Here is a 15,033-nt window from a genome sequence, read left to right as displayed (position 1 = left end):
GCTCTAGGTAACCAAAAAAGCTCTTGGAAAAATCCATGGAAAAAGTCTTTGGAGCATTAACATCTTTTTGGAGTTGTCAAAATGGTGTTTTGTGACAGAAATGTGCTGGAGGGATAGATTAATCACCCAAAGACTCCCTATGCTGTGGAATAAAATCCCGGTATATGTGAGGCAGAGCACCTCGCTGGCCTTGTTCAAGAGAAATCTTGACCAATGGATGGGAGATCGCAGATATACCCCAGGGATTACCTCAGTGTCACTATCAACAGAGGCACAGCAAAATAATGGGTATAGTTCCCCATACTAAAGGGGTGGCGTAAGCCACAAAACTATGGGCTAGGCTTGTAAATGCCCTCGGGCAGATAGCCTAGTATGAACCTATGAACCTATAAGAAATATCCACTATCTCCTTTATATACTCATTGGATTCAGGCGTAGCTAAATACCAGGGCTTTTTCCTTGAATTTAAGGATAGTACAAATCAGACATCAAATATAAAAGAGAAGAACCTTTGGAAGACGGAATATGTTGAAAATAACGAAGACTGACTTAAAAAAAAAAAAAAAAAAAAAAAATTGTACATACTAGTTGTATGACGTGTGAGAACTGCATTCTGTGTGTGTGTGTGTGTGTGTGTGTGTGTGTGTGTGTGTGTGTGTGTGTGTGTGTGTGCGCCCTAAGTTGTTTTATTTATGCAGTTTATATATCAGGAATGTTTTAAGTGGGGACTGTAACACCAGTGTATATCTACAGGTGTTGCTCAGAATGTTGAGTTAATACGCCATAGCCAGAGGGAGTGTTTTGCATATGTAGGTCTATGCTTTCAGAGTTTAGTAATTTGTCTGGACATGTGACAACAACAACATGTGATGGTGAGATGGTGAAGGTGCGATTGGCATAGGTTGTGACAGAGGATGGTGGTAGGATTGTAGGATCAGAGGTAAAAGGATAAATGGGCTCTGAAGTGGGACTTTGTTAGTGTAATTGGCTTAGTCATGCAAAACAGTTCTGCCATTTGCAGTTTCCACCTTAGATGCTTTTGTCAGCTTAGACAGAACTTTGCATCAGGGAATTCTAATTTTTTGTATTTTTCTTTCAGGTTTTGAAATTGCTGTTTTTGGAAAAGAATGGCCTTCTTTTGAGTTGAACTCTTTTTAAGGATTTTCATCTTCTGAAATAGATGGCCTCAAGTAAAAGAGGTGAGTTGGCTAAAGCTCTACCTTTGCTGGTAGTATAGGGTTCTTTATGTAATTGTGATACTTGTTAAAGGCATTCACAACCATTATAGGACTTGCAGATGTAGAATCTTGGGTTCTGCTTAGGTGGATTAAGGAAAATATGCACAGTAATTGATGGAGATGGTTAATAGTAACCATGTCCTACTATGTCCTTTTTTGATCAGTTGGTTCCTTAGGTGACCTATAAAAATAATGTGGTTTATAGAACAGTGGCACTGAATTACATTGTATTTCAACAAGCAACAAAGTGGTAGGACATGGTTATGTTTAGGATCCTTAGACAACCAGTAAACACAATACAATGGCAGTAAATTATTAGATTGTATTTCATCAAGCATCAGAGTGAAAGTCAGCTTCAGTGGCAGAAACTGATAAAGCACTGACTGTGGTCCAAGTCATCCAGGTTTGATTAGTGGCTTGTGTGTATGGTGGATTCGGCAGTAGAGAAAGGGAGTTGTATGTTGCCTGCTTGCATATTGTGGGGAGAAGGGGGGGGGGGTAGATCTGTTCTTTCTCCCATGTGTTTCAACTTATGGGTGACGTCGGCACCATCAGAATCTTCAGTCCTGGTGCTTTGTCTACTGTACCCATAATTCCCCGTTACAACTGATTCTCCTCAGATCTCATTTGTTGCCATCACCGATGGATCATTGTCCAGTGAGCTCTTCAGCTAATTGAATCATTTTTCAAGTTTCTTTGTCTTTCTCTTTCTTTTTAGCCTCTTCTACTTCCTACTGATGGATAACTATGGGATAATTTTAGTGTATTTGTAGAGTTAAGTAGATGTGTAGGTGTGCTTTTTCTCTTGTTGGTTTTTCGCTTCCCCCTTTTTCTACCATCCCTTTATTAAAAAAAAGTCTATATGCGTTTTCATTTGTTGATTTTTCTCTAGTACCACAGAAGCAGCAACAAGGCTACAGTAGAGTGTTAACGTTTTTCCTTTTTAGAGAAAGCTTGTGATTGTATTGTTTTTCCCCTGTAGCATGAAAAGTAAATCGTTTGAGGTTTAAAAAATGGTTTCCGTGTGGGCTCGAATTGCCCTCGAAAGACACCAATAATAGGCGTGTATTGTCTGAGTGCAGTACAACTTGATGTCGAATGCCAGGTTTGTGTTGCCTTCAAGTGCCAGAGCCCTGTCTGATATGAGGGCCAGGCTTGCTTTAAAAGGCCTGGTGCAGCCCTTGGTTAGTCAGCTTCCTTTTCTCCTACCAAGAAGGATAGGAAATCTGAGAAGGTGTGAGAATAGATGGAGAAAGATCCCTGCGGGGATTTTGGTGAGTTTAAGCCAAAGGACAAAGTAAAGCGTAAACACTCTTCCTGTAGTGAGGGTCAACCAGATCCAAAAATTCACCAATCTTTGGCTCCTTTGTAGCCATCCTGGCACTGATCAACACTTACTGTGGTTCTGGACTCAGAATCTTCATTTCTCTCACTTAGTACAACCTAGTCTCCTTCTCTCTCAAATTCCATCTGCTGCTTCAGCCAGAGTCCAATCCCCTTTTGACAGATTTTCTCCAGAACCACCCTTCCCTCACTTGGATTTGGTCTTCCCCTTTCTGTATCCAAAGTTCAGATCCAATGGCTAATAAGCCTTTGAAGCCAACATCTGTGACTTGTCCATCTGCCAGGTCAGTTGAGAGTCTTAAATCTTCCAACAACCTTCTGAGTCTGTTGGATGTTCTTCGTGTTTCACTGTTGCAGTCATCATACTTGGGTTATCTGCCTGCAGGTAGCCCTTAGTCGGCCCGAATACCAGAGACTTAGTATTTTTTCTTCGGTTGCTGTCGCTCCAGGTCTGATGTCAGGTCATCAGGGGTATAAAAACAGGCAGCTGACACCATTACATCAGTCTTTCTTGCCGAGGAGCCCGAAGCAGAAGCAGTTTGCACGAGTGCCGGTCGGCGGCTGCTACCGGAGTTTTCGTTTCCGAATTGAACTATCCTGAAGTTTTCTAAAGCTAAGTACCCTGTTGGGGATCCTTTTTTCTTGCTCTAACCGATGTCAGAAAAAGTTAACAATTGTCTTGCCTGTGGAAAGCAAATACCACACCAAGATTTCCATTCTTACTGTGTTATCTGTTTAGGCCCAGACCACAATGTACCTCGCTGTCGGCTTTGTGCCTTGTTCAAAGCCCAAATTATTCATTGTCGGCCCTTATTGTTGCTAAATACTTTCGTTCTTGATCTCCGTATTCAGAAATGGTTTCTGTAAGCCATCCGACTACCAGTCTTCCGAAAAAACGTAAGGATAAAGACAGAGACAAGACTGCACAGGTCCAAAACTGCCGACGACGCTTCCATTAAGCTAGTCGCCAGTTCACCGGTACTCCTGCGCTTTTGCAGCCCCTGGTGGCTGCTTCAGTGGATTTGCAGGCCTCTACCGAGACCCATTCGGAGTCTGGTATGTGGCAAGACTCCTCTTCAACTATGGAACCTGCGGATGTCTGTACCTTGGATGGGTCCGGAGCCGCTGAGCAGGCACCGGCTTCTCAGGAAGTTCTTTGCACTACCGATATTCAGCACAAACCGACTTCTTTCTCATCTTCAGTTCTGTCTAAAACTACCGAGTTTCTAAGGCCAAGAGTATGCGCTACACCTAAAATACAGACGACCCAAACTCATGCACCTGCTTCCTTGCCACAACATCAAATACTTAAAATGGAAGAAGACCTTATTATGTTGATTAGGGGAAGTTAGCCTTCCCTTGCTAAGAGAAAGAGACCTGTCCCCGGCAGCTTTAACAGTCCAAGAGTCCGTCGACTCTGAGGTATCTGATTATGAAGACATGCCCTTATCTGCTTATGAAGATTCAGATGCAGAGGAATCCATTCCCTCTGCTTCTCCACCAGGCTGGTACTACAGAGTTCCTGACTCTCACAAATTACTTTTCAAAAATCCTACTGCTGACCCAGAGGTCATCTCCCAGGGGCCTAAAGTTATTAAAGTAACTACAGCTAAGAATCCCACTCTTTCGGACAGGGATTCCAGAGCTTTAGACAGGGATTCCAGAGCTTTAGACAGAAGGGGTAGGAAAGTATATACCTCTGCAACTCTCACCATTAGGGTTTTGAATTGCCAGTTTCACATGCTGAAGTGCTAACAGCATATTATGGAACATATTAAGCAAAAAATAGCTACCTTTACAGACTGTGCAGAAAATAAAGAATTACAAGAGCTTATGCATTCTGCAAGCCAAGTCAGCAAGCACACATTGCAGTGTGGCCTTGACACCCTAGAAGCATCTTGCAGGGCAGCAGTCACTGGTTCTGTACTGAGAAGGCATGCTTGGCTTAAGGAGCAGACCTTGCCAGATCGTGTCAAATCAAAATTACTAGATGCTCCTTTGAACAAGTTGGCACCAAAGCAGAAGAGGTTCTTAAAAAGATTGAAGAAAAAGCTAATTTCTTGCAAGTACAGCCTCCTAGATTCAGTAGGCATTGCCCCTCGAAACATTGGTCCTCCCCAGCCCCCTCAAGACCATCTCAAACTAGACCCAGGGAAAATGGACCCCCCAGACTACAATCTCTGGGTATGCAGAGATCTAAGCAATGGAATGCCTCTACCTCAAAAACATGGAGTGCTAAGTCACCCCTTTATGGAAAGAATTCCCAGTGACTTCTCAACTCCTCTCCCCACCTCTGCCCAACTGCTTGTGCCCCTAGGAGGAAAACTTGCCCATCATGCAAAAAACTGGACTTAATGGGTCTCCAACATTGTATCCCTGGGGTACAAATTTTACTTCCACCCACTGCCAACCCCAAAAGGGTTCCCAGACTTTCCTCCAAACCAGTGGGCAGAGGCACAAAACCAAGTTCAATCCCTGCTTTCTATAAAGGCAATTCATCCTGTTCCTGTGGAACAGATAGGTCAAAGATTCTATTCCAGACTTTTCCTGGTACCCAGAAAAGAGGGCACTTGGCACCCACTCCTAAATCTTTCCGTTCCAAACACCTTCCTGGTGGTACCAAAATTCAAAATGCTCACCCTGCAGCAGCTTCTTCCTCTGTTGGCCAAAGATGCCTGGTTAGCCACCCTAGACTTAAAAGAAGCCTGTCTGCACATCCCTATAAAGGACTCGTGCAGGAAGTGTCTACGCTTCAGGGAAGGATCTATGCATTATCAGTTCTCTGCACTTCCCTTTGGGAGCAGTTGATAAGCCAAAGTATTCACAAAATGCCTGACTCCAGCTGTTGCCTACTGCAGAATAATTCAAATTTTCCCGCACTTGGACGATGGCCTGATTCAGGCAGACAGTCCAGAAATGCTGTTGTAGCATCTGACATTTGTAAAAAAAAAAAACCTTCTAACCTCCCTGGTGTATGCCATCAACAAAAATAAATCAAAACTAGTCCCCAGTCAAAAGATTGTATTCCGGGGAGCAAGCTTGGACACAGCATCCCAGATGGCATTCCTTACTCCAGAAAAACAAGCCTATCTGACAGACTACTTCACTCAAATGGCCACCAGAACCCAGCTATCTGCAAGGAAAATCCTCAAGGCCTTAGGGTTCATGGCTTCATGCAGCCTAGTAATCCCATATGCCAGACTGCATATGAGGAAACTTCAGTGGTACTTAAAAAGCCTTTGGTGGCAACATTCTCAGGACCTGGAAACTGTTATTCCTATCATACCTTGTCTGAGGACAGAGTTTCTTTGGTGGGCAGCAGCATGCAACCACAACAAGGGATGGCCCTTTACTCAACCCCACGCCACCCAGACCCTAACCACAGACCCATCAGACTATGCCTGGGGGGCACACCTGGACGGCAAGTGCATTCATGGCCACTGCAGCCCAAGTCAAATTCATTTGCACATCAACCAAAAAGAGATGCTAGCTGTGCAGCACATTCTAACAGCTTTCAGATCCCTACTCTCACCAGGATCCCTGCTAATAAAAATGGACAACACCACAGATCTGAAGTAGTTACTTCATTTGCTCTGCAACCTGTGGGTATCGGATCTGACCTCGGATCCGAGCCGGCAGCTTTACTAGCTAAAAGATCCAAGCTCCTAGCTCCTCCCCTTTACCCATAATCCCCCGCTACATGCTGCCTTTCCTCAGATCTAGTTTGCCGCGGCTGAAAGACGCTACTAGTGAAGAGCTCCTTAGGCTGGGTGAGACCTTTCCAGTGAATATTGTTAAAAGTTAGACAAAAAGTTTAATTTTTTGTTAGTGTGTGAGTGGTTTAGTCCCTGTTTGTCGAATTATAGTCTTAGTTTTATTTTTTTGTGGTATTTTTAGTTTATAGTCGTTTTTTTGTCCCTCCCCTTAGTGTCTGGGTGTGTTAGTGTGATGGCTGAAGGGTCCAAAGCCGTCTTTTCTAAGTGCACTGAGTGTGGCCATAAGCTTTCCCCGGCTGATGGCCACACTCAGTGCTTGTCTGGGGTGGCCCACTTATCCACTAGCTGCCAGATTTGTGCAGCGTTTAACCCCCGGGCCATCAGGGATAGGAAGAACAAGTTGATCCTGGTGGGCTTGTTACCACAGGACACTTCTTCCTCTCCCTCTAAGGCACAGGCTGCTACCGCAGCCCCCGTACCTTTAGGTCCCCCGACTCTGCCTAGGACTTCAACCTCCCTCTGCTGCACAGAGTTCAGGGGACTAGTCTGCCTCTTCAAGAGAGAAGAGGCATAAGGAAAAAGATAGGGAGAAGCAGAGTCATAAAAGGCGGGTTGAGACCCATCCCTCAGCCTCACCATCTAAAGTCTCTAGTCCCTCCACAAGGGTCTCTGGATCCTCTCCCTCTCGGCTCCGTTCGCCTTCTTTCTCGCCGGAGGAGTACCGGTCTCCCTCGAGGCGGCCCTCCCGGCCCGCCTCGACGACATCTTCTAGGTCTACGAGAAGCCTGACCGAAGCGGACATGGATCGGATGATGCGTCAGTTTCTGCAGACTCAGATGCAGATGGGAGTGCTCCTGCCCCCCCCCTCCTCGGGGGGGGGGGGAGTGCAGTCCCCCTTTTTGCTCCGATCACTCCTTCTCCAACCCGTTTTCAGGTTTTGGAGTCATCGGATCCGGCCCCTTTCGGAGCCGGGGATTTGTCGGCGCTGATGGCTCCGGTAGCTTCGACGCCGACTGTACCCTCGAGCGTGTCTGATCCTAGCTCTTGGGGCCGAGAGCTGAGCGTCGGATCCGTAGGGGTTGGTGTGTCAGCACCCTTCAGGTCGGAGCACACTTCCCTCTCGGATCCGAACGGCTCCTTCAGCAGGGTTAGTCCTGAGAGCACTAGGGTCTATGGCGGCGGCAATCAGTCTTTGTCTACACGCACATCTACGAATGAGGATTCTGCAATGGACCCTTCAAGTCCAATGGTCTCTGTTGCTACATCCATTGAACACCCCTATTCCCCTGAGCAGGGCTTGCAGGGACTCCCTCCTCTGGTGGCTTCGCTCATGGGAGCTGCGAGAAGGGAGACCCTTTGTAATGCCCCCGCCCCAAGCCACGTTGACCATGGATGCTTCTCGCCTCAGGTGGAGGGGGCATTGTTCGGGCAGAACCGTCCAAGGCACGTGGACCCCCTTAGAGACCGCTTTGCATATCAATGTCCTAGAGATGAGGGTGGTGCTTCTGGCATTGCAAGCTCTCCACGGCCTTCTTCCTCTAGGGAATATTGCGGTTCAAACAGACAACATGGCAGTAGTCTGGTACATAAACAAACAGGGAGGAACCAGATCTTATCCCCTTTGTCGAGAGGCTATGAGAGTTTGGAAGTGGGCGATATCCACCAACCGCTTTCTGGTAACAACGCACATTCTGGGTCGGTCCAACATTCTGGCGGACAAACTGAGTCGTGTGATCCTCACACCGTACGAGTGGTCTCTCAAACCATCAGTTGCGAAACAGATCTTCCTCAAATGGGGTCTACCTTGCTGCGATCTTTTCGCTTCTCCGTCAAACACAAAGTGCAGCGAGTTTTTTGCGATACTTCCCCCACCAGGGGAGAGCCCCAGAGATGCTCTGGTTCATGCTTGGCCACCCGGTCTCCTCTATGCTTATCCCCCCCCCCCTTCCTCTTATGACGAAGTTCATTCAGAAAGCACATCGGTTGGGGAGCAGAATTATCCTCATAGCCCCATTCTGGCCTCACCAGATCTGGTTCCCATATCTGCGGTCTCACAGTGTAGTTCCTCCATGGATCTTAGATCCCATTCCGGATCTGATTTTGCATCCTGCAGGATTGCAACTTCCGAACCTGGTAAACCTCAAGCTTGTGGCTAGGTTGATCCAGTTACTCCCGGCATCTCATCACCAGTGAAGGCCATTCTGGTAGCGGCTCACAAGCCTGCTACCAGAAAAATTTACAGCAGTAAATGGAAACGTTTTTCTATCTGGTCTAAGAAAAAGGGCTTGGATCCCTTTACTGTCCCTATTCCAACGGTTCTTGATTTTCTGTCACACATTTTCCATCAAGGAGCTAGTGCGTACAATTGGCAGCCATTTCCCATTTTCATGTGGGAGATGGACTGGGATCTTTAGCTTCTGCGAAGATATGCAAAACCTTCTTGAAAGCAATTTCTCTATTGAAACCACCAGTTAAAACTGCGGTCCCACCATGGGACTTAACTCTGGTTTTACAAGCATTGACGAGCCCACCTTTTGAGCCTGCCGCCTCAGTTCCATTAAAGTTCTTATCATGGAAAACAGCCTTTCTAGTTGCTATTACTTCAGCCAGGAGAGTTTCAAAACTTCAAGCCCTTTGCATGAAACACCCTTATCTGATTTTTCATAAGGATAGAGTGTCTCTCGGGACTAACCCTTCCTTCTTACCAAAGGTGGCTTCAGAGTCAAATATTAATCAGTCAATTAATTTACCAGTGTTCTTTCCCAACTTTCAGAACAAAGGGGAATACAAATTACACAAGTTAGATGTACATAGACAACTACATTTTTACTTGCACAGGACGAAGGATACTCGCAAGGCTGATCAGTTTTTTGTGTCCTTTGCCAAATCTGCTATGGGTAGAGCTATTACCAAAGTTACCTTGGCAAATTGGATTTCACAGTGCATCATTCATGCATATGTATCCTCAGGTAAACCTGCTCCTATCAGAGTCCATGCCCACTCAACCCGATCCATAGCCTCATCAGCAGCGTTCTGGTCCAGGGTTCCTCTGGACGACACATGTTCAGCAGCTACTTGGTCCTCTTCCCATACATTCATTTCTCATTATAAATTGGTTATGATATCCAGGAGTAGGGCTCCCTTTGGCTCCACGGTGCTTCGGAATATCCTTCCTTAAAGGCCGCCCAAGGTTTTAGGTAGCTGGGGACTCTGTCCCACAGGTTGCAGAGCAAATGAAGTAACTACTTCAGATAAAGAAGTTATGTACTCACCATAACATTTCATCTGAGTAGGTACTTCATTTGTCTGCAACCGACCCCCCCTCCATGCCCCCTAACCATTTCGTGATTCCTGATCATGATTGTGATTATTTCATGAGTTTGGCGTTATTTGGTCTTCTGTTGAGGGTATTACTTGTTGGATTAAGCAAACTCGATCTGAGGAAAGGCAGCATGTAGCGGGGGGGGGGGGTTATGGGTAAAGGGGAGGAGGTAGGAGCTCGGATCTTTTAGCTAGTAAAGCTGCCGGCTCGGATCCGAGGTTGGATCCGATACCCACAGGTTGCAGACAAATGACGTACCTACTCAGATGGAACGTTATGGTGAGTACATAACTTCTTTTTATGTGGTACATCAACAAGCAGGGAGGAACCCACTCTGCAGGCTAGCCATGGCCCTGTGGAACACGGCGTTGGACATGCAGGTCCATCTACAAGCTCAATTCCTGCCAGGCAAACAAAACTCACTGGCAGACGACTTGAGCAGAAATCTCCTAGACACACACAAGTGGCAATTAGAGCCCAGCACCTTCAGCCTTCGGATTCAGAAATGGGAGACCTCAGAGGTGGATCTCTTTGCCTCCCCCTGCAATCACCAGCTCAGCAAATTCTGCACCAGGACATCTCACAGCAGGGCCTGGAATGTGGATGCCCTATCCTTCCAGTGGGTAAACCTCTCAATCTATGCAATTCCCTCTCTGCCCCTTCTCTCAAGAATATTGCTCAAGGTAAGACCGGACAGACCAAGGACAATTCTGATTGCCCCAGACTGACCACGCCAGCACTGGTACCCACTCCTGCTCAGCCTGACCCCGGTGCCTCCCTGGCTCCTACCTCACTCAGCGGTGAGGGCCAGATCTTGCATCTGCAACTGCAAACCCCAAGTCTTGCGCCTGGCTTATTCCTTGAATTCTCCCCCAGTAAGCAGCCTAAGCAAGCTGGTTCTAGATGTCATTCTTGCCAGATGACCCAGTACAAGGAAATCCTATGCTGATAAGTGGAAAAAGTATTGCGCCTGGATTCGGTCTAAAGGAGAGGACAGAACTCTGCCCTCCCTACCGCTAATCCTGGATTACTTAGTAGACTAATCCACAGAGACCTATCCTTTAACTCCATTAAGATCCATGCCTCTGCCATCTCGGCTCATTACAACTCTGAGCCAGCCCTATTCTCTCACCCTCTCATCAAACAGGTCCTGAGAGGGGCAAACAACTTAAGGCCACCAAGGAGAGCACCCACCCCTTCTTGGAACCTTAACTTTGTACTGTAAAAGCTCACACTGCCCTCTTTTGAGCCTGCAGTGTCAGCAGACTTAAAATTACTCTCATGGAAAACAGCATTGCTCCTGGCCATCACTTCAGCAAGAAGAATGTCTGAGCTACAAGCACTTATAGCTGTGGAACCCTTCATTATTTTTCATGCTGACAGGGTCTCCCTCAGGACTAATCCTTCCTTTATGCCCAAAGTGGTGTCCAGCGTGGCTCTCAGCCAATATATCCATTTGCCAGCCTTCTTTCCTAATCCTCAAAATAAAAGGGAAAGGATCCTGCACTCCATGGATGTGCACAGACAGCTCAGATTCTACCTGGATAGGACTAAGCCCTTCAGGAAATCTGACCAGTTACTACTCAGTTTTGCACCAGGTGCAGAGGGAAAGGCCATTTCAAAACAGACAATTTCCAAATGGATAGCACACTGTATCCATTTCTGCTACAAACACCATGGGAAACCAACCCCTCAGGGGGTCAGAACACATTCCACTAGGGCAACTTCTACCTCTACAGCATTCCTCAGGGGAGTCCCTACCCAGGGACATTCTGTAGGCTGCTACCTGGAGTTCTGTACACACATTCACAAAGCATTACCTCCTGCCTATATTTTCCAAATCCATGGCGGGTTTTGCAACTGCAGTCCTGCAGGGCGTACTAGCCAGCCCGAACACTTCTTGAGTGCCTCCACCCTTTCTACAGCTTTGGTAATCAACCCAAGTGTGATGACTGCAACAGTGAAACACGAAGAACATAGTACAGTTGTATACACTTACCATAAATGTAGATGTTTGAGTGAATTCACTTTTACAGTCCTGGTTTCCCTCCCTCCAGCCCCCTTATCCCTCACTCTCTCTCTCCTCTCTGTGTATACTACTCATCCCTTGCAGGGGTATTGGTATTTACTTTTTACTGGTGGAGATTTTTCCAACATACCTTAGCTCCCTGTTGGGGGGGCTCCTGACATTTGGGGCAAGAAAAACTGATGTAATGGCGTTTGCTGCTTGTTTTTATACCCCTGATGACCTGACGTCAGACCTGGAGTGACAGCAGCCGACGCAGAAATACTAAGTATCTGGTATTCGGGCCGACTGAGGGCTACCTGCAGGCAGATAACCCAATGCAATTCGAACATCTACATTTATGGTAAGTGTACACAGCTGTACTTTCCTTCTCTGGCCTATTTGGTTTTCGGGTTGTCAGATCTGCCATTTAGCTGCATTCCTTTCTGCTGGTGCTGACAGCTTGGCCACTTTAGGCACCATCCTTGATTTCTATACTTTGGCCATGTCATAGTAGGGTGCATTGTGGAGCAGAGCGGTTGGGCCGAGGACATGAGGTCAACCTTCCTAGCTTGGGAGTCCTCTCTGCTCCTGGCTGCTTCGGCACTTGCTCTCTGCTGGTCTCCACGTCAGCACCAGTCATTTTGGAGCTTGCCTCCAATTTCTTTATTAGGATCTGAGAGCTGTGGTTTGTAGCTGTCTAGTCTCCATTTTAGCTTTTGATGTTGTAGAAAGGATCTCCTCCCATTTGGAGAAGGGGGTGCTCGGCAACAGGTGCAGATCCATCCCAGTCCTTTCCTTCTTCAGTGTCTTTCATTACAGATTAGCCTGCTATGGGACAGTCCTCGTCTGTAGGCCTTGAGACCTCACTGCATTTGGGGTCACCTGCACCCAGAGAGGTCCACGTGAAGAGCAGGTGTAAGAGAAAACTCTTGAACACCCTAGTGATGTCTCTCACTGAGGACTTTGATCTCGAGGAAGGGGAAAAAATCCCCCATGCCCCTCCACGAGGATGCCTCGTTTAGCAACAAACTAGTATTATTAAACCAGCATTGGGGAGAGAGGGTAGAGCAATAAAGCCTCTTACCCAGAGGGTTCTGTATTTCTCAAGTCTTTTCTTGCAGGCCCATCCATGTCCTGGGTGATCTGCCTGTTCGGATGCCCCCATTGACCTTGTATCCCATAGGGCCTAGAGAGAACCTGACAGGATGGAAGCTATTTCCTGAAAACCCTATAAAGTCCTTGGCCCACCGAAAGATATAGACCTCATTGGAGCAAGAGTCCAGTGGTGGACGCCATTGTGGTTGCAGCATCCATAAGAAAGTGTTAAGGTTAAGCCCTTTAAAAGGGATGCTTTGGACCATGTTGAAGAGTGCACTTGTGCTTTATCCCCATTCACCTTGCATGTACTATATCATCTTGCTCATTTTTGAACATTTCAGAGAGATCTCACTCAGGAGTGTCAAAGGTGGTGATTCAACAGCAGCCCCTGGACTCTCCGAATACCCTGGTGTGTTGGTTGTCGCCGATCAGTCTTTCATATGTGTCTGAGGCTTTTGTCTAATGCTGCTGATGGTACGTCCTGTGCAGCAGTCACCAATATCTCCTTGTGCCGTCATGCCTTACTTTTCTACAGTTTTGAAGACTAGATAATCTCTTTTTGGTCGAAGGTCAAAGAGACACTTACCAAGAGTGAACAGGATGGAAAGACTCTGCTTCTCTATCCCTCAGAGGTCCTTCTGTAGGAACCAGAATGGAGGGAAGTGTCTCACTTTTAATAAGTCTTACCATCTTTACTAGGATGCTGCTAGTGACAGTCCCCCCCCCGCCATTCTACTAGAGCTGTGGGTTCTTCTGGTGCTTTTTTCAAGGGTTTGGATGCCGACTCTATTTTTGAGGCAGCCACCTTGACTTATTTGCATACATTTACGAAGCACTACAAGTTGGATGGAATCTCCAGAGCTAGAACTGGCTTTGCTAGGGCCATCCTTCATGATTTCCTAGAGGGCTCTGCTGATCCTTCCTCCTTGGCACTCTCCCTACGGTTATGAATCCTGCAACAGTGAAATGGAAGGACATAGTGCAGTCATGTAAAATCTTATCATAACAGTAGATGCTCTTCTCTTCACTGTTGCAGTATTCACTCCCTCCCTCCCTCCCTCCCTCCTCCCCTCCCTCCTCCCCCTGGTCTGTTTCCCTTCTGGATGTGCTGGTTAACTTTTTCTTTTCCTTGGACTGGCGTTCTACTGAGACTCACATTTCTGAGGATGGTACATTCGGACATCACCTTTATGCTGTAGCTATACAAGGCGCATGTAAGTGATATACGTCTTACCTTAACGCAACCTAAAGGCTTTGGTGTACTGGCTGGACATCAGGCTGCACTTGACAGGGGGATCCCTACTGTTATGCAACAGGGAAGAGATGGAAATCTACCATTATGGTAAGATATTTTTACACAACTGTACTTTTTTTGTGCTTGGTTTAGAATGCTGGCATTAATTTTTATTGCCTGACTTTTCATGGAAGTTTATTCCAGTAGGCTGGGCTCAGCTTTGAGAACACTTAGTGGAAGAACTAAAATATTAAGGCATTTTCATTGTTCTTATTCTCAAAACATACTTCTTGAAGCTTGAGTGGATATGTATTGGTTGTGAATGAGGCATAATTTCACTGAAGATCCAGATGACATTTCTGCTTTAGTAGTGATATTGTCTTGACAAGTTGTCACTGTTTGTATTACAACATTTGCATCCTTTAACTGGCTTTTGTTCTTTTTTGTTTCAGAAAAATATTTCTAAGTGCATCAAGTTTTGTGTGATTTTTATATATTTTCATTAAAAACAATGGCATTTGTCATAGGTTCATAGGTAGGTACTAGGCTATCTGCCCGAGGGCATTTATAAACCTAGCCACAGTGTGTCGGCTTTCGCCGCCCCATTGATTAAGTAACTGATCCTCTGTCAAGCAGAGCCAATGAAGTGATCCCAGGGGTGTCTTTTCGGTTACCCATCCACTCGTCGAGGTTTCTCTTAAAGAGTGTTAGTGAGGGGCTCTGCCTGATGTAGTTTGGAATTTTGTTTCAAAGCATGGGGGGGTCTCTGTGACAGGAATCTATCTAATAGCCATTGCTGGTTTATAACATGAATGAAATAGGTTGCAGGCTGACAGACATCATTTAGACATACACATTGCATATAACATGCAAAATGGAAGCAGAGGTGTACTTTTTTATTATATGAACAAATATTTTAGACATATTTAAAAGGTTATCTTACAATGTACTATATAGCACTAAACTACTGGATTTGATAATGACAAACTGCAGCATTAGCAGTATACTTTATGTTAAGGTACCCACAGGTAGGGGAACATCAGATCATAATGCTATCCTTTTCAATATCAGCA

At 46.1% G+C, this 15,033-nt stretch overlaps 1 protein-coding gene across 2 annotated transcripts in view; it reads left to right on the top strand.

The window, feature by feature from the left end:
- CCHR2.PART2H20orf27 (chromosome chr2.part2 C20orf27 homolog) overlaps positions 1-15,033 on the top strand; it is a 611,858-nt gene that overhangs the window by 208,348 nt on the left and 388,477 nt on the right. For both annotated transcript variants that reach the window (XM_044064073.1, XM_044064074.1), the window contains exon 2: positions 1,100-1,199. In XM_044064073.1, coding sequence (XP_043920008.1) covers positions 1,181-1,199 — 19 coding nt within the window. In that variant the 5' untranslated portion in view covers positions 1,100-1,180. The remainder of the gene's footprint in view (positions 1-1,099; positions 1,200-15,033) is intronic.

The sequence above is a fragment of the Protopterus annectens genome, chromosome 2.part2 (genome assembly GCF_019279795.1).
Source record: "Protopterus annectens isolate FY-2018-M chromosome 2.part2, PAN1.0, whole genome shotgun sequence".
In the NCBI taxonomy this organism is placed as follows: Eukaryota; Metazoa; Chordata; order Ceratodontiformes; family Protopteridae; genus Protopterus; species Protopterus annectens.
The sequence above is the reverse complement of the archived record's forward strand: the minus strand, read 5'-3'. Positions and strand labels throughout refer to the sequence as shown.